A 27,335-nucleotide genomic window follows, 5' to 3' on the forward strand; every position below is an offset into this window, starting at 1 on the left:
CCTGATTTCAGCAGCGCAGGAGCCAAAAAAAAAAGCCCCAAAACTTCTAAACTGAATAAAAATTTGTTTATTTTATATGAAAAAACTAAATGTTTTGATTTAAAGTTTAAAGTGCTTTAATAGCATTGAACTTGCATGACTGTACATACAGACAACCATACTAGCAGCTGAAATAGCCTCCTATGATGTGTACGTCCATCAGCCCAGATGTATAATATAGCCTACAGGTGAAGAATATGGTGTAAAAGTTAATTTATTTCAATAATTCAACTAGAATATGGTGTAAAAGTTAATTTATTTCAATAATTCAACTAGAATATGGTGTAAAAGTTAATTTATTTCAATAATTCAACTAGAATATGGTGTAAAAGTTAACTTATTTCAATAATTCAACTAGAATATGGTGTAAAAGTTAATTTATTTCAATAATTCAACTCGAATATGGTGTAAAAGTTAATTTATTTCAATAATTCAACTAGAATATGGTGTAAAAGTTAACTTATTTCAATAATTCAACTAGAATATGGTGTAAAAGTTAACTTATTTCAATAATTCAACTAGAATATGGTGTAAAAGTTAATTTATTTCAATAATTCAACTAGAATATGGTGTAAAAGTTAACTTATTTCAATAATTCAACTAGAATATGGTGTAAAAGTTAATTTATTTCAATAATTCAACTCGAATATGGTGTAAAAGTTAATTTATTTCAATAATTCAACTAGAATATGGTGTAAAAGTTAACTTATTTCAATAATTCTACTAGAATATGGAGTAAAAGTTAACTTATTTCAATAATTCAACTCGAATATGGTGTAAAAGTTAATTTATTTCAATAATTCAACTAGAATATGGTGTAAAAGTTAACTTATTTCAATAATTCAACTAGATTATGGTGTAAAAGTTAATGAAAATACGGTACAAATCGTGTCCCGTATTAGTTCAATACGGGACGCAACATTTTTTTCTCAAATAAAGGACAATTCCGTATTTTACGGGACGGGTGGCAACCCTACTGACAGCAGCTCTAATCATCTTGCCCCACACTGCTAAAATTAGGCTGCAGGTAAAAGCTCATACTGTTAATGTCCCACCATAAACAACTCCAGATAATATCCACAAAAAACGAGACCTACAACCTATCTGAGAAAAAGAAAACTTTATTCATGATTTGCATGCAGACTTAAAAATGCCTCAACATGTTTGGAAATACAGGTTAAAATTAGCTATTCACAGTAAACATGTAGAGAAAAAATAAAGTCTGATCAGCAATATAAATTCACTCACATTCAGCTTCATGCTGGAACCCTTTAAAATAAGCAGATTCAGATTCCCCTCTAGAGATAACACATTACTTATTCACCCTTTACATCTTTGGAAATTAGAATGATTTATAATATAATTAATCAAGCATTTGGTGTAACTACACTAAGCTTGGTCCATTAACCTACTTGGGCTTAGCTACTGTGGTTACATTTCTGTGCTACGACTGAGCTGAGAAAGACTTGAAACCTTTGATTAAACCGACTGTAAACATAATGTCACTAAACGAGTTTTGATAACGAAGTAGACCACGGAAAAACGTCCGTGCTTTCAACATTAGCTGCATCAAGGTGTAAACGCGCTGTATTCTGCAGGAAATCATGTCATTTCCACCTTCTCCAAGGTGAGGTAATGTCAGAGGTAAAGCCCTACTTTTGGAGTATAAAAAAATAAAATAAAAGAGGGAATGAAAGGATCAATGATGCCTGATTCAAATCTGTGCTGGAAAAGTCGCATCGGTAGAACCTGCTAGACTTTGGCCTGCAGAGCTAAAAGGCTAAATGGTCTGTACTGGTTGTGCTTGGACTTTGTGCAAATGCTTCATCTCCCTGTTTGCACATCTCATCTGATATTTTCTGCAATAAAACAGGTGCAACTCAGGCGGGGGTATCATTAAAACGATAAAAGCATGTTGGGAGCTTTCCGGCTAAAGCCAGACGTGGCAGCGGGGGAGTGGAGTTAGACGGGAGGCAGCAGCGGACTTTGGCTGGCCAAACCGTGCGACTGTGATTTCATAGCAGCGGGGTTTTTTTAGAGATGCGTGGCTGCATTTACCCGAGCATGGGAAGCTACAACTCGCAAGCACCAGAATAAGTCTCTAGTGAGGAGTTGGTAGAGTGAAGAGGATGAGGGGAAGTTTAAAAAAAAAAAAAAAAAAGTAAAAAAAAACAGGCCTCAGTCTGCCCTGATCATGGAGGCTGGGAAAGAAGGCAGTAATACTTTTATAAGTGGAATATAACAGAACTGGCCCTAGTTTTCTGACAGGGTGCAAATTATGGCAGTCAGGATATCAGTTTGTCTTTTATCTCCAATACATATGATGTGCAGCTTTTAAAATACACAAGATGATATATTCATGAACTGAAATCAGTTTTATTAGACAAATGAATTGAAAGACTCGTTATCAAAATGACAGTAATGACCTCCACGATCAGGAAGGTACGGTTAGGGACTAGCTTCGTACAAAGGATCATTCAACCACCAACTCACCTCATTATCAACTACTTGTTCATCCCTATCTCCATTTTTCTTTTATGTAGAAAGAGACAGGCCACTTCCATCCTGCAGCAGTCAGAGCAAACGCCAGACAGCTCATATAAGATAGAGAAAGCCAGCGAGTGAAGGACTCTGGGTAGCAATTAAGCTCTTCAACTCAGCAAATGGAAAGTCTTAACGGTAAGAACACACAAAAGTCATTCAGAGCACACTGCCAGCCAATCCTGCTGATCCCCGTATTAGAGAAATGCAGCTGCTGCATCAGAAGTGTCCTATAGGAATCCTGAGATTGAAGAGAATCTGCAGGTCTGAACGGCCTTATGACTCACAGGCCCCATCTTATAGGACATCTCTGATCGGCACACATGCTGTGAGGGATCCAAAAGGTAAGTAAACTGTCAACCTCTTTAGTTTGAGATTGGTTCACTTTTAAGAAGGAGCTGAATCTTTTGGGAAACTCGAGTTGAAATCCCTTCCACAGCCATGTGATGCAAGCCCACTCCTCCACAGTTTCAGTAAAACGAATCGTCCAACACTGAAGTCTCTCTGCGACATGTTACCGCGTTCAGAGGCGGGCGACCACACATACGCGGACCATTTGCATGCCCAGGCCTCTATGGTAACAAAGGATGATGGGGTGTTTGGGTCAGGTGGGTGGGTGGTTCTGGGAAGCTTAGTCCGAGCCAGAGCCACAAACCCAGATCCAAAGTGGCGGCGGCGGTCGGGCGGCGGATAAAGCGTTGTGTGTGTGTATATATATATATATATGTGTGGACGGCGGAGAGAAGAGGCGCAAAGGGAGAGGAAGGTTGAGCAGGGAGAGGGAGGGGAGGAAGGGTGAGGGGGGTTGAGGGCGGCGAATACGGCGGTGGACGGGAGTCGACCAACGGGCAGGGGAAAGGTGGGGGTGTGTCCGCATATGCCAAGCCTCACTACTCGGTGAAATGCCACCCAAAAAAAAGGACGCCCTCGTTTTCCGTCTCGTGCACACCAAGACACATCACACCCTTCACTCACAAGCTCATTCAGCAGCTTGACAGACTGGGAACCATCTGTAGCTTGGTACGCTGATGCACGACAGGGCCAGTCCCGTGGAGGGGTGGTAACCCTGCCCCACCCTGCCCGTCACCTCCAGCGAGGTGACCCCGAGGCTCCAGGCACAGCACTGCCAACGCAGCAGAGGAGGGGTTACGGACCGGGGAGAACGGGATGTGGTGATGGCGGAGGGGAAGACGGGGAGGAGTGTTTGGTCAAGGCACAGTCAAAGGAAGGGTGGCAAGTGGGGAGAAGAGAGGTCAGTGCTTTCATGATTTTTCTTTTGTTTCATGTTTTGGTCATTTTCTTATTTACCTTGGATGTGAAGAGAGAGACAACAAGCTCCCGCTGTGGTGGCGTCGCGCTAAAAGTCGTCCCCATGGCTCACGCTGCCAAGCTCACGCAAGGCTGCACACTGGCCGTTCGTTCCAGGTGGCACCGTGACCTAATTCAGTTGAGATAGTTAGTTCAGAGCTGGACTGTGGAGGGGCTTTATCTGTTTGTTTCTTTTTTTTTTTCTTGTTTGCGGCAGTAACAAGATTACACATGCAGGTCTGAGAGCAGAATGAACATAGAGACACACGGAGAAGGAGACTTTGGTGCAGCTAGAAGAGACCAGACCAGACGAACACCCATCAACTGCTCCACAGATCAAAATGCATCCAGGCCATTCCATCTGTGTGCCTCTCCCCAGCTCTCACTGCAATTTCACATTTATTTTCTTATTTCTAATGCATGGATATCGATTTCAAGCTTTTCTCACAGGAGTTGAGGGGGGCGTGGGGGGGGGGGGAATAAACCACGGCAACAAAAGCAAAGCCCCTTCAAATATATTTTGGGTTGAGAAGCTGGAGAGAGGAAGGAGCTCCAACCCCCACTTACCCTGACCAAAGAGACCAAAGCTGGGCCAGCATCTACACCTGTCTCCCCCTGGGTCCCCAGTCAAATGGGTCTGGTGGTCAGTTTACACAAAAGAAACAGATAGTGGAGAAAAACATAAACAAGAAGAAGGGGAAACGTCCAAACCCTTTGCTTTCTCTCACCACAGTAGTCAGCCAAACATTCTTTATTATAATAAGGTATATAGTGTACATATTCTCAATAAAAAGCATGCTGATTCTTTTTTTTTTTTTTTTTTTTTAAACGTGTCTGTTCTCTTTTTCTATAAAAAAAGCTAAAGTAAAATACTTTTCTAAAAAATACATGGCAAACAAGACAATTTTCGCAAACCACATAATTCTACAAAGGATGCATCTGGTACGTGTTTGTATATATACGACACAGAAAGATTACACCATGAGATGCAAAAGTCACTTAATTACTAAAAACCACAGGGGGGAAAGGGTAAGAGGGGGGAGGGGGGGTGATGAGGCAGTAAGGTGATTTCAGAGTGTCTTCATGTGTGTGTGTGCGCTTCAGACCGCTGTCAGAGTAGTTGCAAAAAACCCCGATTGTTTTAAGCGATTGGAGAACCCGATAGATGGGATTGTCCCACAAGGTGAATTTTGGAAAGTATCGGTCATTTTAAGGAAAAAAGAAAACAAATCTTTCTCCAAAAGTACATCTGTATGTGGAAAATCCGGTCCATGAAGATCCAAACTGAGTTAAAACAAATAAAAACATTTTTGCAATTAGAATTCAAATCCGGCTTGGTATTTAAAAAGGATAAAAAAAAGGATGATCGTTTTGGGGCAACTGGAAGACACTGCCCCATCTCTCACTTCATTGGTGCTATCACTGTTGTGTCTGCTTGGAAACCAGCGGGTAACTATGAACCTTTGAGGCTCGGTTTGTGAAAGAAACAAAAGACGAAGAAGAAGGGGAAAAAAAAACAAAAAACAAAACACCATTTAATATGAAACTGATCTTATGCAGGAATGCAAGACCAAGAAAAAGCTTCACTACTTGTAGCCTCCTGGATACTAAGCTCCACAGGGCTTATTTTACCCCACTTGGAAAAATGTCATGTCAAAAGCACGTAAAAAGAAAAAAGGATGGGAGATCCCTCCACATAATGCACTTCACTCAAGGCTTATAGGCACATAGTCGACCGTGTCACATATAATCATGATTTCTAAAAGGATGCAATGCAAAGATCCTTTGTAAACAGCTCATTCAGTAGTCACATATTTAATTATTTTTTTAAACATTTACAATTCATTACATCCCAGGTTGACTTGTATAACATATAAACTAGATAATAAAGTTACACTCTAAAAAAAAAAAAAAGGAAAAAAGAAAAAAGGCCTCTGAACATGAATATTAATACAGAATATCTACAATACTTATTGAAATCCTCCCACGCTGAACTGCTGAGCCTGCATCTTTAGGGAGGAGCAGGAACTGCTGACTGCGTGAAATGTCTGGAACATAATCTACACTGAAATTTACAGGAAGAGGTAGGCAGCTGTAGTTAAAGACAGAGAAAGAGGGGAAGCAGTGTCTTTCAGTGCTGGAGTAAGAGTAAAAGGTGGGGATGGGATTCCACGAGAGGGTCAAAAGGAGATCCGAACATACATTACAGTACGTATATGTGTGCTTTATGTTTTTTTTTTTTTTCGTTTTGTGTTGTTTTTTCTCTTCTGCAAAGGTGCAGCCTTAGCAACTGCATTTGTGCGTTGCACGGTCAAGAGCCCGCACGTCTCAAGCATTCACACATACAGCATTCACTTCACATCTAAGACAAACACCCACCCTCGCCCACAACGCATTAACCTTGGTTCTGCTGGACGCAGCACAATGCAGCCGGTACGCCAAGTGTGTTCGTCAGAACCCTCATCTGATTACATTGCAGATTTAAACATGTTTAAATAAGGCAAAAAAGGTTTCAAATTAGCTGCCCTAACTGATCATCGAGGCCTAAGGAGAATGGCTGATGTCGTTTATTGGAAATTTGGCCTTAGAAGAATCATAACTGGGTTGCAGAAAGAGAGGCATATGAAACGACTGACTGGGTCAGTCTAATACTGGCACAAGTGTGAGGCTGGCACAAAAAAAACACCCCAAACAAAACAAAAAGTGAAACTGAGAAGCACAACAAATGCCCGTACAACCGATGGGGAGTTTCTCTGTCAAGCTGCATTGTGTGCATGCAAGCTGGACCAAGGTTATCTGATCAATTCCTTGTAAAGCAGGTTAATAAACCAAGGAACCCCCAGTTTCAACCTCCAGCCTGCACACTGGGAAGTCCCCAGACACACAAACACACACATACAGCGGCTGTAAGGTGGTCGAGTTTGGTTGGGAAAAGGGGATTTGGAGGGGAAGGGGGGGTTCAGGACAAAAAGGGAGGGGGAGGCGGTTGGTGTGGGGGGGGTGGCAGACAGCTGAGTGCGACTATCGGAAGGGGGGCTCAGGCGTGTGAAGGGAGAGTTCGGGGCGGCGGAGGATGGCCTCCTTGCGCGCGGGCGGCGGCAACGGCGGCTCATACACCCTGGGCGCGGCCATGGCGGCTGCCACTGCCGCAGCGGCGGGGACCACTGGCCTGAGGGCGTCCAGCTGTGCAGACATTGCAGGGACGGTGGGAACCGTGGGGACTGCAGACACCCCCGGAATGCCAGGGATGGCTGTCACTGTGCTTTGTGGGTAGGCGTACTGGAACTGGGGATACTGCTGCAGCTGCTGGTAGTACTCTGCGTAGTACCTGCGATGGGCGAGCATGGAGGGAAATGCAGAGGAGAAGATTGGTAAACATGTTGGCACAAATGAGTTTTGACAAGAGACTGATAAAATCAATGAGAACACATTGGAACTAAAGACTTAGTAATGATGCAGACCTGATTGGAGAGTCGGCCGTCTTGTCCTACCTAGCCATGGGGTCTTCTGCGGCCTCTGCGGCCTCTTCGGCGGCACGTCCAGCTGGCGTGGGGAGCAGGGGTCTGCGCGGTTTGGCCCTCTGGTATATAAATGGCTTCATCACAGGGTCTGGTAACAAAGGTGTGGACCTTCGCAGGGGGCTGCGGTCCCTTTCACCGGACTTCGCCACGGCGGCTACTGCAGCCGCCTGGTGCTCGGCCACGACCTGCTGCCCCTGGGCGAAGTAATGTGCCTGTCTGGCGGCCTCAAAGATGGCCGTGGCAGGGTCCCCAGCTCCCAACGCGCTGATGTGGGCGTAGGCCGGTGTGGCGGCGCCGTAGATCGCAGAGGCTACAGTGTAGGCGGGATTGACCGCAGCTGCCGCCGCTGGCATTTCTATTCCGTGAGCAGCAGTCAGATAGACGGGTTGGTTGCCCATAGTCGGGGTGTAAACTGGAGCGTTGTATGCAGCAGCAGCGGCCGCCGCCGCCGCTGCCGCTGGAGATGCAGCCATCTGACCGTAGATGTTGGGCGTCATCGAGCTGTACACCTGTGTAGCTCCTGATGTAAGAGCTGCCTGGCTGGCCACTTGTCCATAAAGCTGACTAGCAACGTTGGCACCGTACACCTGACTGGCGAGGGCGCCATAAACAGCGGGATTAACCGGGTTTCCATCGGTACGGGAACCGGTGGTGATCCCTGTGAGAGCTGCGTACGTGGGGTCGAAGGTGGAGGTGTTGTAGACTGAATTGTGGACACTTTGCTGGACCTGGAGAGGCAGGCCAGCAGCAGCGGCCGCCGCTGCAGCCAGGACCGCTGCCTGGCTCTGGTACTGCTCCAGAGACGGCTTCCCCACAGGGCATTCTCCGGCGTAGTGGCCCTGCTTGCCGCAGTTAACGCACGGGATTTTCCCGGTGGGTGTCTGCTTACTGGGCTGGACCTTTGACAGCTCTACAGATAAGGGCCGGCCTTTGAACGAGGTGCCGTGCAGGGCCTCAATGGCCTGAAGTGCATCTTCTTTGTTTTCCATGTGAACAAAGGCGTAGCCTGCAGAAGAAGAAAATCATAGATAAAGATCACTGTGGCCTCGTGACAGAAATTCACTCATTACTTTTCCAGAAATAGTATCGTTAGCCACTGAACCCCTTGTTCCTTTTTCCAGACGTAACTTCAGCTACAACTTCACTAGAACACATGTTTATTCGAAGGTTTTAGAAAGCTGTGTGAAATGCTCCGTTCCAGCTGCTGCCTCTTTAAAAACCACTTCCTTAAAGCCTTGTGCGCTCTGATTGGTTTGGCGATCATTCAAAATTTATAGAGTCAAAGAAAGCAGCCACTAGGCGACTTTCCAGGGCAGTTTCATGTGGGTGGTAGGAAGGAAGGAAGAAGGAAGGAAGGATGGATGGATGGAAAGATATGAGCCAGAAAGAAAGAAAGAAAGAAAGAAAGAAAGAAAGAAATGAGCCTGGAAGGAAGGAAGGAAGGAAGGAAGGAAGGAAGGAAGGAAGGAAGGAAGGAAGGAAGGAAGGAAGGAAGGAAGGAAGGAAGGAAGGAAGGAAGGAAGGAAGGAAGGATATGAGCAAGAAAGAAAGAAAGAAAGAAAGAAAAATTCCCGTTGATACGTGTTTGTGTAACAAACATGGAGGATCTGAATCATTCCAGTTTTTGCAGTACAGGTGTACTAATTTAATTGGTTTTTATCAATTCAATTTAATTGGTGTAGTTTAGTAGCATTTAGTATCTTTTAGAGCAGTGTTTTGGCTCCAAAGACTGAATGTGGTGATAGATTTATAGTTACAAAGGTGGAGTTGAATTGGTATTTTTTTTATCGTCTTTTTTATCGTTATCGGGATAAATGCCAGAAATTATCGTGATACATTTTTTAGTCCATACGGCCCATCCCTGGTGGGTGGGCGTCTCTATTACCATAAACGGCCTGTTTTTACAGGACCCTTCAAATCTGAATGGTTTTAGACGGCCTCACACAAACTTAAGGTTTTTTTCTCAGACATTTCTCACTGACATTATTTCAGAGTCTAATCTGTTTACCTTTAACTTTGTCACACTCGAGAACTTTCCCAAAGGTCTGGAAGAGCTGCTGGAGGTCCTCAGTGGTGCACATGCCACTCAGGTTCCCCACAAAGACCTTCGTGGAGTGCAGGGGTCGTCCCCTGGATTCCTCCACCACCAAATTCCGGCCCCGAAACTCTCGGCCATTGAGCTCCCGGATGGCGCGCTCCGCGGCCCCCTCACCCTGCAGATGCACAAAGGCAAACTGCCGCAGCACGCTGCAGCTGACCACCTGGCCGTACGGTTCGAAGATGGCGGACAGCTCCTCCTGGGTGGTGTCCAGTGCCAGGTTGCCCACAAAGAGCTTCACTGTGTGGCTTTTGTCCATGGCGCTGCAGAGAAACAGAGGGGTTATGGGCTTGACCATTGTTAGAGATAAGAAAAGGATTTACTGTACAGTGTATCCACCAGCTACCACAGATGCAGCAGTGCTCATGCCTCTATGTAGGGATGGACTGCAGTGCATAATACCAATAATAACAACCACTTTATTCGTCAGTATACATGGAAACACACTGAAAAGTGTCCTCTGCTTTTAACCCATCACTAGTTAGACCAGAAGCAGTAGCCTGCCGTTATTATGTGTACAAAACACCCACCTACTCAGTTTTACTCAATTTTTTCCTCCTTTAGTTTCCCTGGGCTTGAAAAAAATCTACATAACATCATCCAGGTTTCATTTGAAGTCATAAAAGTGCATCAATTTCTGAATGACAGAAATTAGCACACCTGATCATCAATATTATCATTCAAATTTTACAAAACATCACATTTGCATCTGACCTCCCCACAGATTAAGTCAAATCATATTAAACAAAGCAGGTTAGATTGTGTACACAAGGCATTTTTAATGAGAGCTCCCCAATTTCCCTGGAAACCTCTCATTTTCTCCTTCTCTGCAGCTATGAGTCACGCTCATCTGCTGGAGACAGGAGGGCAAACTCAAGACTCTGCAGCCTTGCTGCAAGCGAGCCTCATTGCTCCTACAGCCACGGCAATATCATGTGATGTTGAATTATGTTTACTGCTGTAAAAGCCGTGTCAAATTCTCCTCCTTTAAGAGAAAACTCAGGAGCCTAAAAGTTAAACTCAAAGACAAGATTCCTCAGGTTGGCCAACACCTTTTCCTCCTCATATGAAGCAACTTTTACAGTGGCCTGTAAATGAATCAAAGGGCAAAGCAGAACACGACACCAGAGAATGACATTTCCAATGTTTTTTGGCTCATGACTCCGAGTAAGCTGCTTCTCGGTGAAAGAAAACACACTTCCTCGTAGAGAAAATAAAAGAAATGGCCCATTCAGACTAGAGCACAGTGATGGGATGAGGAATGGCTGCTGCACTAAAGGCTACTTTATGGTTCCGCGTTACAGCAACGCAGAGCCTACGCCGTACGTTGCGCGTCGCCCGCGTACCCTACGCCGTAGGCTCCGCGTAGATTTAACGCAGAACCATAAATCCGGCTTAACACCGCTGCTCGGTTTTGAGCCACAACTGCAGGGGCGTCAATTGGGTATGGCCAGGTACGGCAGCCGCCACACCTCGGCTTCAAGGAAAAATGTAAATGTTTGTTTTTTAAATACATTTATGGAATTACTCTGTGTCTATTTGTATTGATTATTCTATTACTTAATACATATAGAATAAATACAAATCGAGGGCCAAAGAACATAACCTCCTATCTGAAAATTTCACTTTTTTGGGAAAACACAAAAAACTGTGTTGTTTTGTTGTAGAATGCTATTTTTTTTTAAGGATACCTCTATACATATGTGTGGAAATAACGTACAGACAGGCTGATTAGGTGCAGCCCACCTTGTGATGTAATCTAAAGTGAAAAACACCAGTCAGACAATTTTGTAGATAGGTTATGTTCTTCGGCCCTCGAAATGCAAATCAGAACAACATGATCGATTTCACTAGTTGTTATACACTGCAAAAACTCAAAATCTTAACAAGAATATTTGTCTTATTTCTAGTTAAAATGTCAATTTTTAGTAAAAAAAAAAACAGACAAGACTCAAAAACAACCATTTTCACCTGTTTCAAGTAGATTTTCACTTAAAATAAGTAGAAAAATCTGCCAGTGGAACAAGATTTTTTTGCTTGTAACGAGAAGATAAATCAGATTTTCATTTTTCTACTTATTTCAAGTGAAAATTTACTTGAAACAGGTGAAAATGGTCAGATAAGTTATTTTTCTGGTAAGTGTAATGAGATTTTTTGACTAAAAATGAGACATTTTAACTAGAAATAAGACAAATATTCCTGTAAGATTTTGAGTTTTTGCAGTGAGCGAGACTACTGTGTCTATTTGTATTGATTATTCTATTACTTAATACGTACAGAATAACTACAAATGCAAATCAGATCGATTTCACTAATTATTATACACTGCAAAAACTCAAAATCTTAACAAGAATATTTGTCTTATTTCTAGTTAAAATGTCTAATTTTTAGTAAAAAAAAAAATCTCCTTACATTTAAGACTCAAAAACAACCATTTTCACCTGTTTCAAGTAGATTTTCACTTAAAATAAGTGGAAAAATGCCAGTGGAACAAGATTTTTTTGCTTGTAATGAGAAGATACAAATTATCTTTCTGGCGATGACTCTTGTTTTAAGTGTAATGAGATTTTTTGACTAAAAATGAGACATTTTAACTAGAAATAAGACAAATATTCCTGGTAAGATTTTGAGTTTTTGCAGTGAGCGGCTCTGCATTTGAAAAAGTTCCAATTTTCTTGACCACACAGATAAGCTCCATAGCAGACTTCTGTGATGAGTATTTGCTGGACGTGTTGATTGATACTCTAGTTAGGTTCTGTGACTATAACCTTGCCATACCTTAGCTTCCACTGAATTGACGCCACTGCACAATTGGGGGAGCCTGGTTTTCTGATGACGCAGCACTGAGCTGAGTCGACAACATTTCCACGTCTTTAATAAGCGAAAAAACAAAAACACACGAGTGTACCCGGCTCTAAATGATCGCTTTTGTCTCCGTCTCGCTGCTGAAGGCGAGCGGAGAGATGGCGATGCTGCTATAGAGGAAGAACAGAGAAAACAACAGAATAAAAACCCCCGGGACGACTGTTGTAGGATTCACCAAACTCAACCCCGCTTTGGGTCTCGAAGCAGCGTTAAATACAGCTTAATATGGGGCTGTGCGGAGGTCTCCGGGAGAGAAATGTTCCCCGTGCAGCAGCCGCGCCGACCACGCTGGTCCGCTGAGGAGACGGTGTGACACCGTGGTGTTTCCAGAGCAACGGCCGGGAAAACCCGCCAAAACCCGCCAACGCCGCAGAAACACTCGAGCTTTCCGACCGATCCGGGTTCATTTGTGCCCCCCGCGGACCACAGAGCGATAATGTACAGTAATGTTGAGGGGAAAAGAGCGTTAAATGACAGTATCTACCATCTTACCTAAACGGTGCCGTATTTCAAAATGGTTCCGCTGCTTCCGCTTGAGCGTCGGGCATTCTGGGGTAGGGGGGGGGGGTGTAATGCTGCGTTCCATTGTACGTCGGAAGCTTAGGAGTGGGATTGGGAAGCGAGGACAGAGGTAGAGACTCGGAGGCTGGTTGTTCGAACAAGTACTGGATACAAGTTCTGTTACGATTAGTCATGAAGTATCAATGTTAAAGGAATCTGTAGTTTTTATTTGCAGAAATAATTGTAATATTTGCCGAACAATACTTGTATACGACTGATTTAGTGACCAAAACTAGAATGAAGTGCTACGAATTTTTACAGAGCTCTCTTCTACTGTTTACAACCGGGGCAGCCATCTCGGAATCTGAACTCGGGGGTGGTGAAGACTCTCCCACTTTCCCAGTGGGAAATCCCACTTCGAGGGGCGTTCCAGTTGAAAATTCCGACTGAGAACTGGGAAATCCCCACTTCCGAGGACAAATGGAACGCGGCATAAAGGCTGATTTATGGTTCCGCGTTAAATCGACGCCGTAGGGTACGGCGTAGGGTACGCGGCGACGCGACCCGTACGGCGTTGGTGTAACGCGGAACCATACATCAGCCTTTAGTGTTGCTGCTGCTGCTGCTGCTGCTGCTGCTGCTGCTGCTGCTGTTGCTGCTGCTGCTCCATCCTCCTATTCACCACCACATACAGGACTGTCTCAGAAAATTAGAATATTGTGATTTTCTGTAATGCAATTACAAAAACAAAAATGTCATACATTCTGGATTCATTACAATTCAACTGAAATATTGCAAGCCTTTTATTATTTTAATATTGCTGATCATGGCTTACAGCTTAAGAAAACTCAAATATCCTATCTCAAAAAAATTGGAAAATTATGGGAATCTTAATCTTAAACTGTAAACCATAATCAGCAATATTAAAATAATAAAAGGCTTGCAATATTTCAGTTGATTTGTAATGAATCCAGAATGTATGACATTTTTGTTTTTTTAATTGCATTACAGAAAATAAAGAACTTTATCACAATATTCTAATTTTCTGAGACAGTCCTGTATATCCTCACAACACCCCCTCCCTCTGAATAATAATACATTAAAACAATGTCTGTTTATTTTATATTTTAAGTGCAATGGTCAACGCACCGTCACGGCCACGTTGGGACTGTTGTTGATAACAGACAAGCAACAAGTATGGAGAATCAGAATCAGTAAATGTACAGTACTGTACAGTAAATGGACAAATGACAGCCGTTATTAATGATGATGATGACTTTAACACAAATAACTGCAATCACAAAATAAACATCAAAATGAGAGTGCAACTGTTTTAGCAAGTCACAATAAGTCACAATAACTGTTTTATTAAGTTATTGTTAATTACAAAAAATATATAAGTGGATAGACATCAGAAGATGGTAGCCTAATCAACCTGTAAGTTGATTATTGAAAAAGCTATTCCACTACCTACCTGTAGCTGATAAGATGACTAGAAATCAGAATCAGAATTGGGTTTATTGGCCAAGTCAGGTCAAACAAGACGGGGAATTTGACTCGGTTATTTTTGCTCACTGTACAGTAAATAGACAAATGACAGTTCTTATTAACATATATACAATTTCAAAAAAAAAGTGAAAGGTGCAGCAGTATGAGGCAGTCATGGTTTTTGAAAGGTGCATTAAATACTTACCTGGTGTACTCTACTGCCCTTACCTTTTAACAACTTGTGCTTTTTATTATTTTACCTCTTTTATCATTTTATTTGTTATTTACTGTTTAATTGTGTCTTGCTGCATTAAATGTTGATGTAAGGCACTTTGAATTACCTTCTGTTGAATTGTGCAAATAAACTTGCCTTGCCTTGCCTTGCCTAAAAGACAAGCAACAAGTGAGGAGAAGTTGAAAATGGCAGTAGACCTAATAAGGAGCCGGGTTCAAGGCTAGTTTGAGTTCTTGACAGTTTTTCCCCCATGTGGGTGGGATTCAAAGTAGTTCAGGGTTTGGGTTTCTGGTTGATTCAGATCAATTAAAGGGACACTGTTACCTTGTCTCTTGGTTTGTGTTTCCCAGGGAGCATCTTAACTACCATGTCTACATCATACTGCTGCACCTTTCACTTTTAAAACTGTATATATGTTATAAGAGCCATTTGTTTATTTACTGTACAGTGAGGGAAATAACCAGAGTCAAATTCCCTGTCTGGCATGTTCAAACTTGGCCAATAAACCTGATTCTGATCTTAAATTTGCAAGGTTGTGTGAAATCTGACACCTGCAGAGGAGAATAGGTATTGATGAAAGTATTTTTTAATTCATTTATTTATGTAGCATCTCTGTCATTGTTACTTGTATCTTTGTATATGGTGATTGTGCAAATTAAAGACCAACTGACCAACAGTTATTGTTATTAATCTAACATCTTTGAATGATCAGTTTATAAAGGGTATATATCCACTATTCAGACATTAAAGAAGAAGAAAAAAGAAAATCCCATACTGATCAATAAATGAAGGCAATTATTTATAGCCATCAAGGTTCACTCAGCCAAATACAGAAGTGGAAAAAGACAACGACTGAACATTTAGGGAAAATTCAATAAACTGATCCAGGCATCAGTGGAATAACACAGATGCTCAGTTTGGAGGGGAAAAAAATACAAATCAATGCAAAATTCACTAGATTCCCTCTCATATAAGTGATACGGTGCACACCAGCATGTCCTAATATTGATGTTTTCGTCAAGGAAAAAAAATATACTGAATCTCATCTGGTAGCAGTTTGTTTATCATGTTACATTCATGTATCAGATACAAAATTTCACAAGTAAAGGGTTGAGGGTTAAATACGATCTGTTCCCCTCAGTTTATGGCTGTGAAGGTGGTGGCGGCAGAGCTGAAGAAACTCAACACCCCATTCTGAAAAAAAACAGCTGAGCACACAGTCCCTCAAGGCCTCCCTCTTTCATTTACCCTCTTCTGCCCTTTCACTCGGGATGGAATTTGACTCTTCCTCCGCAGCAGTTTCTAATCTCTTGCTCAAGCCACGTACACCACCTTATGGATTTAAAATGAACAGAACAAAGACAGGAATGGCTTCTTCTCGAGACCCTGCATACACGTCATACAGGTGACAGCAACAGCAGCATATCATGCTTTCAGCGGTATGATTTAACAAACCCCATGTCAGTCATTCACTGGACCAAGTGCAAGATAATTACAATTTACTACGAAGAAAATTATCACAAAATATAGATGACATGTCTGTTTTTCTGTCCAACATCAGTGCTTTTGTGTTTCATCTCCAGCTCTAACCCTCTGTCAACAAAATGTCCCGTTTCCCCTCAGGAGGGTGTCTCAGTTCAAACTCCTGTCAGCGACGTTTGTGTGCGAGGATCAGAGGTTTGCCGTCGGTGTCTCCCTGTTGGCCTGACTCCGGCCTTTACCAGCCATCGGCACGTCTCTCTCTTCCCAAATCGTGACCCCATCACATGCACAGATCTGTTTGGCATTTTGGAAAAGTCCGGACGAACGGGCGATGATCCCGCATGCCAGCCTGCAGAAGAGAGCACATGTACGGCGTTATTATCTTTGAATGATTGAGACATGACGTCAATATCTACAATCAGAGCTCATTCTTCTAAATAGACTTTAAAAACTTTCACAAAGGAATAATAATATAACTTCTGTTTATACATGGTGTTCCTCTTCTTTTACTTGAACGTGGTGTGTTTACGATAGTATCTGCTTTCATCTGCTGGATTTAGGACCATTATTGGTGCAACACAAATGTGATGCATATTAATAAGGTTTTTGCAGTATTTTATATTCTGAATTAGTCTCAGACTAAGAAATAATTATTTCATTCGTCAATGAAGACACTCCTTTAATGATTAATTAATGTGGATTTATTACACCATGAATATTAATGTTATTCTACCTGGAAAATTTTAAGTTTACATCATTTTTTTTGTCTGAAATATATGTCAAATGATAAAACAACACAGAAACATGGATGAACGGTCTATCCCAGTATCACTGCTTACATTAAAAAAAAAAAACACACACACTATAACTAATTAACTCATAATGTCTTCATGGGTAACATAATGTTGAAAACCTTATAAAATAAAACTGCCATATGGCCATAAAATATCATTTAAAAATGACCATTTAAAAGAATCAATTCATATTACTCCTTCTGCGCTCTTCAAAAATAAATGAATCGATCAACTTTCACAACATGCTTACACACGTCCTCTGTAGTCTACAACACAGGCAACTCCCTCTCTGCCACGCTTTAATTAATTACAAAGTGTCATGTACCTGTCACCAGAGTTTCCGGTCCGTTTGGAGAGAGGGTGGCTGCCTCGACCAAGGTCGTCCTCTCCTGCATCCACCACCAGAGATCGACCAATCACATCCCACACCTGCAGCCACAAACACGTGCCCAGTTCAACATATCTGCACATCGTTCCGTCGTTTCATTCATGCATCCAGTTTTCAAACTAATAACCCCCCCCCTTCATCAGACTGTGGACCTGTACGACAGAAATTGAGAGAACTTGTGGCTTTGTCATTGTCCCCCCCCCCCCCCCATTTTTTTTAAATTGTTCACAAAATGGAAAGTTATTCATCTTTCAATCATCACATTGTTTTCCTGTGTATTTGTTTTATGGTGAAAGTGAAACGAGCGGGTGTTACATGGATGTACCGGAGCTGGACGGGTCTCCGTTACCTTGATCTGACTGTCCTCTAGCCTGAAAAACGCTCTGCCATCAGGTCCGGCCACGACGTTTCCCAGATCCCCGACATGCTGCAAAACAACGCTGCATATCAAAACAACATGGAGCCACAAGACGATAAGTTTAACAACGCCCAACTATAAAATTATCCAGAGAAAGCTCATTTCTCACAAGATTTATTGCATTTCATTTGTACAGTTGAATAGTTCCAACATTTTTCCAACCACACAGAAATGATTCAGCCCTAATTAAGGAGATCTTAATTAATTTATCTCTTCTCTCTTTCTCAACAAGGCTCTGATGCCACGGCTGATCAACATCACTGTAAATAGCTCACTAAGAGAAGTAAATGATTAAATGAAGAATTGTTTTATGGAGTTGTAAAGAAGAAAACTGGCTGTACCCTCTCAGAGTCTCCTGGACCACCATGTTGCTTCCCAGATGGGTTAAAGTGTTCTCCACAGCTGCAGGGAGGAGATGCTGATCAACATGCAAGAAATATTTTTCTTGCCACATTTCAAAACAATGTGAAGCTGTATGAGTTAGTTTGCCATTTAATGCAAAAAGAAGCAAAAAAGTTAAATAATAATTAAAAACAATTCATCCTTATAAAGCTGTTAAAAAAAGCTTGTAATGCTATGAAAAAAACAAAGCAATGATTTATGAATTATTTCAAACGTAACATTTTGTGAAAATAGTGGGAAGATCTTACAAATAATTAACAACGTACAAATATGCAACTGCAAAAATTGTGTAACAGGAAAAAAAAAGTAGGAGCATGTTTGTAACAGCATCCTTGGGTCTATTCGACGTGATGGAAGATTTATGGAATTTTATCATCCATGTAACACTGGTGTGTGTGTGTGTGTGTGTGTGTGTGTGTGTGTGTGTGTGTGTGTGTGTGTGTGTGTGTGTGTGTGTGTGTGTGTGTGTGTGTGTGTGTGTGTGTGTGTGTATATATACAGCAGCTCAAAAACCAGTGCATCGATGCCTGTCTACACTGGTTCAGGATGATGACGAGACTCCACTGCGGGTGGTGGTGTTCACCTGCTCTTCATAGATGAGACAGCAGGTCTGAGCAGCATCGTGGACAGCTGCTGCTGCCACTCAGCAGATCTGAAACTTGTTTTTATGCATTGATTTGGACTTTTTTCTTATGTCTGAAAGTTTGGACTTGGAAAAGTTCATAAGTAGGGGAGTAACCTTGCCTGCTAAACCAGCCAGCATTCAGTCCTGACCTGTCTCTGAATCCCTGCAGTACCGTTTTCTCCCTCTTTCCAGTGCATCTATGACCATATTCTGCACATTCAGAATATTTTGACTATCCTTATTACTGATTTTGTGCATATTCCATTCAATATTTAAAGCAAGATACATTTGTGCAGTTTTGAGCCTAATCAGGCGCTTCTTTTTTTTTTTTTACTGTAAAGGCCAGCTTTAACCCCCCCCCCCCCCCCCCCCCCCGACGTTAAATCTAGATAAGTAGCAGACATTTCATTGGCTGGTGTAGCCGTTGTATTATGTATCCCTGACAAAGTTCAAAATATTATAATTCATGTTCACTCGGAAATTGAAAAACACTGTCAATGAATCCCTTAATTTTCTCCTTCTGCATATACAGCTGCTCAGATTCCTGCTACTCTCGCACAGGAAATATATGAACAATCAGCAGAGGATGCTCAAGTTAAGCACCCCAACCTCCAATCAACAGGATTATCCACCTTGATGATTTTCTACAACGAAGTAAATGTCCCACCTGAGACAGTCCTGTGTGAGATCCCCCAGCGTGTGCACATGGAGGCCGTGCAGCCCGGGCTCCAATCCATCGATGGTCCCATCGATCAAACAGTGTTGCTCAGACAGCTGTAGAAAACGCACCACCCCCTGAATTGATCCTGTTCCGGCCAGCATAGCCACAGCTGCCCCCAGGTCTGTCATGAAACACACAAACATCCTAAAACAGCAGTCTAAAAGTATTCACCCACACCATACTTGTACTGAAGATGCACATGAACTGATAGAGACAGGCTGCAGCTCAGAGATGAAAGAAGAAAGCATTACAACCGCATCATAGGCGGCCTGATTCAAATTTCACATTAGATTGTATCTGTGGCTAAAAGTGCCTTGGAGATGAAAATATGGAGACATGCAGCGAATGTGACAACACCATAACAAGAACTCCCTCTAGGCCAAAAGCAGTTTTTCTTCCATCCATTACAATTTGAACACTGGGGCCTCTTTTTGGCAATTGTGAAATCTGTGCTGTTGTCACGGAAACGTTTGATGTGACGCAAGTACCACAGCTATCTGAAAATCACATTTCATGACTGCAGACTTGAGATTACTGGGGTGGAACTGAAGAAACAAACAAAAACAGATATTTAAACAACTGAAAAACGGGCTAAAGACTGGGATTAATTAAACGGATGAACAACAACTTGACATTTCACACAGTGTTTAACAAAAACTAATGCAAAATCCAGGAGCAACTCTCCAGTTATGAAGACTGAAAATGTATGGCTCATGCGAAAGGGTTAAGGGGTAAAAAGCTCCTTCTCTGTAAACAGAACAGAGCAGCACTCTGATACTGATGGAGAAGCAATGACTTGAGCTTGTTTTACAGGTAGAATTGGGCACTTCTTAGTCTTCAAGTCCGCCAAAAAGTATTCTCCTCAAATGTGAGGCCACCTATCAAACAGCTAAAGCTTGGCTAAAATTATTTTATAGTAATATGGGTCTTATAACATCCATCCATCCATCATTTATACCCATTTCTTCTCATTCCGGGTAGTCTTATAATAGCATAGTTCTTTAGTTTCACAAAAGCTGTTTCTACAGGCGATTAAATCATAATTCCCACAGATAATTCTCCTGTCCTGACTTAGTTTCTGTTAAATAAATAGTGGCATGTCGAGTCTAGTACAGTACACCGTGTGCTGTTCATTCGGGGTCGTATTGACCTCATTTTAAGAGCTGTAAAAGTCCCAATGTTACATAAAATCTTATAGTTGAAGTATTTTATGCCGAATCACACCTGCATTTAGAGCCATTACCTTGGAATAAGAGCAGCAGTCAAAGAAACTAGCAATTTTCAAGGTCAGGTTTTCTTTTAAAGGAGCTTGAGGCCGGATTGTGGCAAGATTTATGAAAAAAATCTGTATACATTTTAAGTTTTCTAGTAATAATGTCAGATGAAGCATCCTGCAGATGAAGCAAACCCAAAAGAATGAGTCCTCTAGTGTATCTCTCCTTTGCCTTGAACAGGCTGTGTGCTGCAAAATGTGCTGCAATTCGGTCCCGAATTTCCCGCGCTGGGCTGTGGATGTGACGTCACATGACGCTGCATGCGCGTTCTCCCCGTTCTCCCGTGCCGGCTTCACTGTTTGCTGCAGTACCCCCAACGGCCGTTGTGGTGAAGGGTGGCGCTAGAGAGTCTCATTTCTTAAAAGGAGCCTCAAGCTCCTTTAAGGCATGAGGTTTGGTCACTTTTACGACAGTGTCCAAGACTCCCCTTTGGGCCGTTCTGCAGAAATGCTGCTGTACAGCTGCGGTTCGGTTGTGCCCAGTCATCAGTTCAAACTCTGATACCACATGGAGCATTTCAGAATATGAGCAATTCCGACTTTACCCACAAGTGTTGAGATCACACAGCAATCTTACTTTCGTCTTTTCTGCTATGTTCCTTGTAAAAAATGATGAGATGTGTCAAATATAATGTGCTTTCAAATTCTAAAAAGAACCTCTCCTCGTACTCTGACCCTCCACAGGTTAAGAGTAATGTTGACGAAGACTCAGGGCAAGCTTGTGGTATTTTATTTTGAAAATCAACCATATTCTCTGTGCCGTTCTTGCATCTGACCTGCCGTCGACTCGGTCTGCTGTGTTTAAGTCGACGTGGTTTAGCCACTACTGAGGGGTCAAAATAGACTCAGCTCCTACCTAAGCAACAGTCGCTTCTGGGATGTTTCAACACTGTGCAGCTGCTGGTGGGACCATCTCCTTAACTAGAGCGGTCAAGAGTCACAATAGCTGGCACAGCACAACCCTGCTGGGTACTTCTGTACCCAGTGGGACTCGGAGTCACGCTTTTTCAGTCTGCTACTGAGTCATTCTCTCGTTTGGTCTTCCTCGCTTCTTCTGTCATCGCCTTCTTCAGTCTCATAGCTGCTTCCGCCATGATGTCCAGTGCAGGTCTATGAGCTTGTGTCATCAAAATCCGGTCCTTTCTGTCTCCCAAGAACCTGGAAATTGTCATTCATGCATTCATCACATCCCGTTTAGATTACTGTAACTCACTCTACTCCTGCCTAAGTAAACATAATCTCTCCAGACTTCAGCTTATCCAAAATTCTGCTGCCAGACTCCTCACAAATTCAAATAAAAGAGTACACATAACCCCGATTTTAGCTTCATTACACTGGCTACCTGTGCGTTTTAGAATTGATTTTAAGATTTTAATGATCACTTTTAAGGCCCGGATGGGACTGGCCCCTGAGTACATCAAAGACTGCTTAGTCCCATACGAGCCAAGGTGTAGCCTGAGATCCTCCGGCGGGTCCCTATTAGTGATTCCTAGATCTCGACTAAAAACTAAGGGCGACCGGGCCTTTGCTATCAGGGCCCCGTCGCTCTGGAATGACCTGCCGGAGGAGATCAGGCGAGCCACATCTCTGTCCATTTTTAAATCTCTTTTAAAAACACACTTTTTTAAATGTGCTTTTACTTAACATCTAAAAATGTATTTTATAATATCCAATGTTACTATTTTCTAATGTTTTATTGTATTTCTATGCTCTTATGTTTTTATATTTTTGTCATTTTATTGGATTCTGCCTTTTAATTCTGCTTTGTAAAAGCACCTTGTAACTGTGTTTGGAAAGGTGCTATACAAATAAAGCTTATTATTATTATTATTATTATTATCTTATTGCCACTGCTGACGATGGGCGTCAGTGGCAAAAAATAATACAAAGTTGATGTAAGAGATGACTAAGATGGAGGTCTAACATTATCTTTGGGCATTTTCTTTATTACAGATGGTAGTGAAAGCTAGACAACACTTCCTAAAAATAATTATTCTCATCAAATTGAATTTAAACTTTTATTTTGACATGAAAATAGATATTTTTCTCACTTTTGCTTAAGTGTAATCAAATAAACCGAGGTATTTGAGCCCTAAATTGTGAATAGAGAATATTTAAAACTTGTCCACAGATGTGTTGCTCTTGTTTGGTACATTCAAAATGTGTGGTGTCCCTCACCTTGCTCTGATCCCCCGATGCCCTTCAGCACGGCTCTACGCCCGGTGCTTTCTATCAGAGCCTGCACTTCTGCGCTGGTCAGAGCCGACTCCACCAGCACCTCCTTCTTACCGATATCAACACTGACTGACTTCACTCCTGCAGACACATACACACAACCAGACGGATGAATGACACACATAATGTCCATTATCAAGATAAAGTCCAAACATTCATATTTTTCTGATATCCATTAGTCCCAGTGTGGTTTGTACCAAGTAAGTGGTTTAATGGGACACTTTTAGTTTATTTAGCATCAATTAAACAGATGGAATCGCTCATTTTAAAGCCAAAATACTATTTGAACATACCTATTGGTATTAATTATTGGTTTGATCTCCAAAATTACAGTTGGTGAAATAAAATGACACAGACAGTACAGTGTTAATACCAGAGGTGTCAAGTAACAAAGTACAAATACTTCGTTACCTTACTTAAGTAGAAATGTTGGTTATCTATACTTCACTGGAGTAATTATTTTTCAGACGACTTTTTACTTTTACTCCTTACATTTTCACGCAATTATCTGTACTTTTTACTCCTTACATTTTAAAAACAGCCTTGTTACTCTATTTCATTTTGGCCTTTAAAAAAAAACTATCCAGTTAAATTGTGCCATCAGAGTGAATTTGGTTGTGGTTGTTTCAGATGTTCTTGTCCAGTTTTGTTCTTACATCCGTTCCCTCAGATTCCTGCAACTAAACTTGGATGTACATTCCAATAAAGGTTAGGATAAATGATAACATGCCTCTGAAGTTTGACTTTTTGCACCATTACAATACTTATAGGCAACTAGTCATCATATCTCCTGCTCTCTGAAACACATGTTAATGCTCAATAGTACACATATATGGTTCTTTAATATATTTGCATTATACTAAGATGGATTCATTTTCAATGGCTTTTGTCCTTCATGGCTTTTTTCCCCCTTACATTACTTTTACTTTTATACTTTAAGTAGTTTTGAAACCAGTACTTTTATACTTTTACTTGAGTAAAAAACTTGAGTTGATACTTCAACTTCTACAGGAGTATTTTTAAACTCTAGTATCTATACTTCTACCTGAGTAATGAATGTGAATACTTTTGACACCTCTGGTTAATACTTTGATAAAGGCACTTAGATTCTTGTTGCTTTAAACTTGTTCATGTAACTGACTTTGACATAACCTAACATTAGTTGCATAAGAGTGTGAACGACTGCATATAGGCAGGTGAGACGAATAGTGAGCTAAAACCTGTCAAACAGTGGAAAAATGTATTAGATTTTGACACAAACAAAGAAATATCAGTCCAGACTTAATGCAGAATAATAACTTATGAGTGCCCCTGGTGCCTCCTCACCTGGTTTATCCTCCAGAGCAGCTCTAACTTTCTCCGCACAGCTGTCACATGTCATCTGCACCGCAAACTCCAGCTGTGGAGGACAGAACCCACATGAAACACCTGCATCTGCACATCTGCAGCAGTGGCGGGTCAGTTTGCAGTAGCTGCTGCAGCATTGTGAGCAGTTTGCTCACTTCAGACACACAAAGTTGACGTTTCTGATTCATTCACACCAGAACTCCAGAAAACAGAGTTTTTATGCTTTGAAAGCGTGAAGAAAACCATTGTCAAACCTTGGTCGGCCTGGCGGAGGACATCTCGTTGGGGTAGGCCGCCGCCTGGGAGATAAAAGCTGAATTTAACAGAAAACTTCCCAGTTTTCTTCCGACGGAAACGAACCGACTGTACGTGTTTACGGCAGCCGCCATGTCTGTGACGTCATGGTGACGTAGCGCTCACTGCCGCCCCCACGTGTCGATTTTCTGTTACTGCAACCATATTGATAATTCATTAAATGAAATGAAATATATAAATTAATGAAGGAATTTATTTGAATATAAATTGATACAATTTAGGCTGTTGGAGGAAGCTTTGGGTAAAAAAAAAACTGCCACTGGGAAAATATGAAAACCCCACACACAATCAGGATTCAAACCATAGACTGTAAATATCACATAGTAGATGATCTGTAATGTCTCCTATTGTTCTGAAGAACAGTTTTGATTCAAAACTGTTCAAAACTTTTGAATCATTTACCCATAGTTAGTCTGCTGATCCATAATAATAATAATAATAATAATAATAATAATAATAATAATAATAATAATAATAATAATAATAATAATAATAATAATAATAATAATGCATTCTATTTGTAAGGCACTCTTCATCCTAAAATCTCAGAGTGCCACAGAGCCAGTAATAAAACTCAAATTAAAAACACCTTGAATAAGAACACCTTCCTGAATAAGACTTTTGATAAGAATATCAAAAGTCATTTTAGTGGCAAACTCAGAAATGATTGCTGCATTTAACCAACAATGAGTTAAAACCAAATGATGATTGTTTTGTACCATGTTTTATGAGGAAATGGCAATGGCTAACCATTGTTTAAACCAACTGCCAATAAAAAATCTATTCCTCATATTATAAATAAATTGTATTGCTTTTTATGAATTTGCCTGACGTGGCTCAAATAATTCACCCCAACAGATGACGAAACTAGCTATGGAGATCAAAACAGTTTTTTCAACCGGGCTGAAAATGTTTTGTTTTTTTTTCTGCTGCAGAGTTGGACATTTTAACATGGGAGTCAATGGAGCCCCCAGTGGTCAGTTGATGAACTGCACTTTGTGTTAATTTTTGCCAAAATGATCTTGCACTACAAAAACGGCGAATAAGAGACGAGTTTGCTGAAGGGGCTGAGGAGATGTGTCCGTGTGAGGGAGGAAGTGATGATGAAATAGATAAGACGTGACCTTAAAAGAGGAACAAGAGGCAAAGCATGACAGTGGTGTATGAAGTGAAGTGCACACCATGGTCTCATTTGTATGAATTTTGTAACTAACTTTATTCTCATCTTGATTCTCACTGCAATTGTTTTGAGTAATTTAGGATGCTTTGTGATAGTTTTCACCTTTATCGTGTTGGTTTAAATGACTAAAAAGAAAAGTATATTTTCATCTTCCTCCATGTTTGCATTGCCAAGAGGATGGCATGGCAAGAGGATGCTGTTTGACAGTTTCACTGTCTTTTGGAAATTGTAAAGACCTCTCTGGGACTGATTATTTCACCCAAATATCACTAGATCACAGACAATAGTGCCAACGCACGCTATGCCCTTGGGATGTCATACTCAGACAAGCATGTGAGGATAAGTTTCAAGGACACCATATCTACCCAAATTACATTTATCTCACCCCAATCTCCGAACCTTCTGCTCCACATAACTCCAGACACAATCAGAAACTTTGAAGAGGAAGTGACCCACTTCCCATAATCAAACAAGTGGTTAATTATAGCTTCCGCATTAAAACATTCTTCTATGAACTATAAAGCAGAAAAACCTGCAAACATAAATTCTCGGGTTCTCCTGGCAGACCCAAAGCCACTCCAATGACTTTAACCATCAGGTAGCATGAAGAAACATATATCCTCCTTCACATGCCTGTCTTTATTCAATTTCATTTTTCCTAACCATAGGAAAAAATAGAAAGTGGAGGGTTCAGCTGAAGATGATTTCCTCTGCAGAGCACTGAAAACCGCAAAAAGCATTTCATTATTTGCAGTATAAAGATCCCAGATGTTCTGTGCACACTTCATTGATCAGATAATTGAAATGCTGTCACTTTGATGCAGGCTGCTGATGTTAATGATTTCATTTGAGCTGGGAACTTTGATATTTATATGTTTAGTCCATGTCTGATTAGTGAGCTACCACAGTAAGTAACTGGACTTACTCCCAGTGGAGGTCAGGGACTAGACGTGGTTATAATGTCAAATGCTTTGGCTATGTCAGATCATGTCCACATCTTTTTTGATGGAGAAATCTCCCAACATAATAAACAAGATAATTATAAAACTTAAACCTTATCTGTAAATGAACCTCTTAATAATTATAACTCCAAAAACACAAGATGGTTGATGCATAAACATCTATCAAAAAATAGACAAAAAACAAGATCAACTGAGGGCGCCTTGGTGAAAATCCCACAGCATATCAAAGAAGAGATGACAGACCAAAGATGGAGAGAACTAACCTCTAGATTGATGAGGACATTTACAAAAGCAAGCGGCATCTTGCATATGTGAGTAATGCAGAGCGACGCAGCACCAATCTCTCACAATCATTATTGGAAATGTTGATATCAGCCAAACCAGCTATCGATCCGTCCAGCCTTTTCAGAATTATCAAAGAAATATTATACCTGCCCCACATGCCTGTTAGCTGTTTTATATTCAGCCTGTAAATTGAAGATTTGTTGCTGAGTAATGCAGTCAGATATAAACTTCAAATTTGCACTTTTCATCTTTTTCTTTATTTGTCATTATTTCCGTCTGTCTGTGGTTATACGTGCATTTAACTGTCTCATC

General features: G+C 41.4%; 2 protein-coding genes across 5 annotated transcripts; both read right to left on the reverse strand.

Annotated features, from left to right (window-relative positions):
• Positions 1-1,142: 1,142 nt before the first annotated feature.
• Positions 1,143-12,915, reverse strand: rbm14b (RNA binding motif protein 14b). 4 transcript variants are annotated; one of them, XR_009770641.1, is made up of 5 exons: positions 12,865-12,915; positions 9,418-9,770; positions 7,380-8,415; positions 4,456-7,216; positions 1,143-4,018 (listed from the first exon to the last, which is right to left on the reverse strand). XR_009770641.1 is itself a non-coding variant. In XM_061710700.1 (4 exons), the coding sequence occupies exons 2-4, from the start codon at positions 9,764-9,766 to the stop codon at positions 6,910-6,912; spliced, it is 1,692 nt and encodes a 563-aa protein (XP_061566684.1). In that variant the 5' UTR covers positions 9,767-9,770; positions 12,865-12,915; the 3' UTR covers positions 1,143-6,909. The 4 variants fall into 4 exon arrangements, 2 of the variants coding, with proteins under 2 accessions (XP_061566684.1, XP_061566685.1); XR_009770640.1 differs by having other exon boundaries at positions 1,143-3,703; positions 3,889-7,216; XM_061710700.1 differs by having other exon boundaries at positions 1,143-7,216.
• A 2,350-nt stretch (positions 12,916-15,265) lies between these two features.
• Positions 15,266-24,670, reverse strand: LOC133420591 (copper chaperone for superoxide dismutase-like). Its single transcript, XM_061710316.1, has 8 exons — positions 24,536-24,670; positions 24,261-24,333; positions 22,878-23,015; positions 19,373-19,547; positions 18,020-18,080; positions 17,610-17,687; positions 17,198-17,301; positions 15,266-16,427 (listed from the first exon to the last, which is right to left on the reverse strand). Exons 1-8 carry the CDS (start codon positions 24,668-24,670, stop codon positions 16,268-16,270), a joined length of 924 nt encoding a protein of 307 aa, XP_061566300.1. The 3' UTR covers positions 15,266-16,267.
• Between the last annotated feature and the right edge of the window lie 2,665 nt (positions 24,671-27,335).

The sequence above is a fragment of the Cololabis saira genome, chromosome 20, assembly GCF_033807715.1.
Source record: "Cololabis saira isolate AMF1-May2022 chromosome 20, fColSai1.1, whole genome shotgun sequence".
NCBI classification, from domain to species: Eukaryota; Metazoa; Chordata; class Actinopteri; order Beloniformes; family Belonidae; genus Cololabis; species Cololabis saira.

Coding starts and splice junctions, on each gene's coding strand:
- LOC133420591 (XM_061710316.1), bottom strand. CDS start 24,670: ATGGCGGCTGCCGTAAACACGTACAGTCGGTTCGTTTCCGTCGGAAGA. Junction 23,016..24,260: donor TGCTCTGGAGGATAAACCAG/GTGAGGAGGCAC, acceptor ATGTGTCTGCAG/GAGTGAAGTCAGTCAGTGTT. Junction 19,548..22,877: donor CATCGGGGGATCAGAGCAAG/GTGAGGGACACC, acceptor GTTTCATGACAG/ACCTGGGGGCAGCTGTGGCT.
- rbm14b (XM_061710700.1), bottom strand. CDS start 9,766: ATGGACAAAAGCCACACAGTGAAGCTCTTTGTGGGCAACCTGGCACTG. Junction 8,416..9,417: donor CGAGTGTGACAAAGTTAAAG/GTAAACAGATTA, acceptor CTTCTTCTGCAG/GCTACGCCTTTGTTCACATG. Junction 7,217..7,379: donor GCAGAAGACCCCATGGCTAG/GTAGGACAAGAC, acceptor CGCCCATCGCAG/GTACTACGCAGAGTACTACC.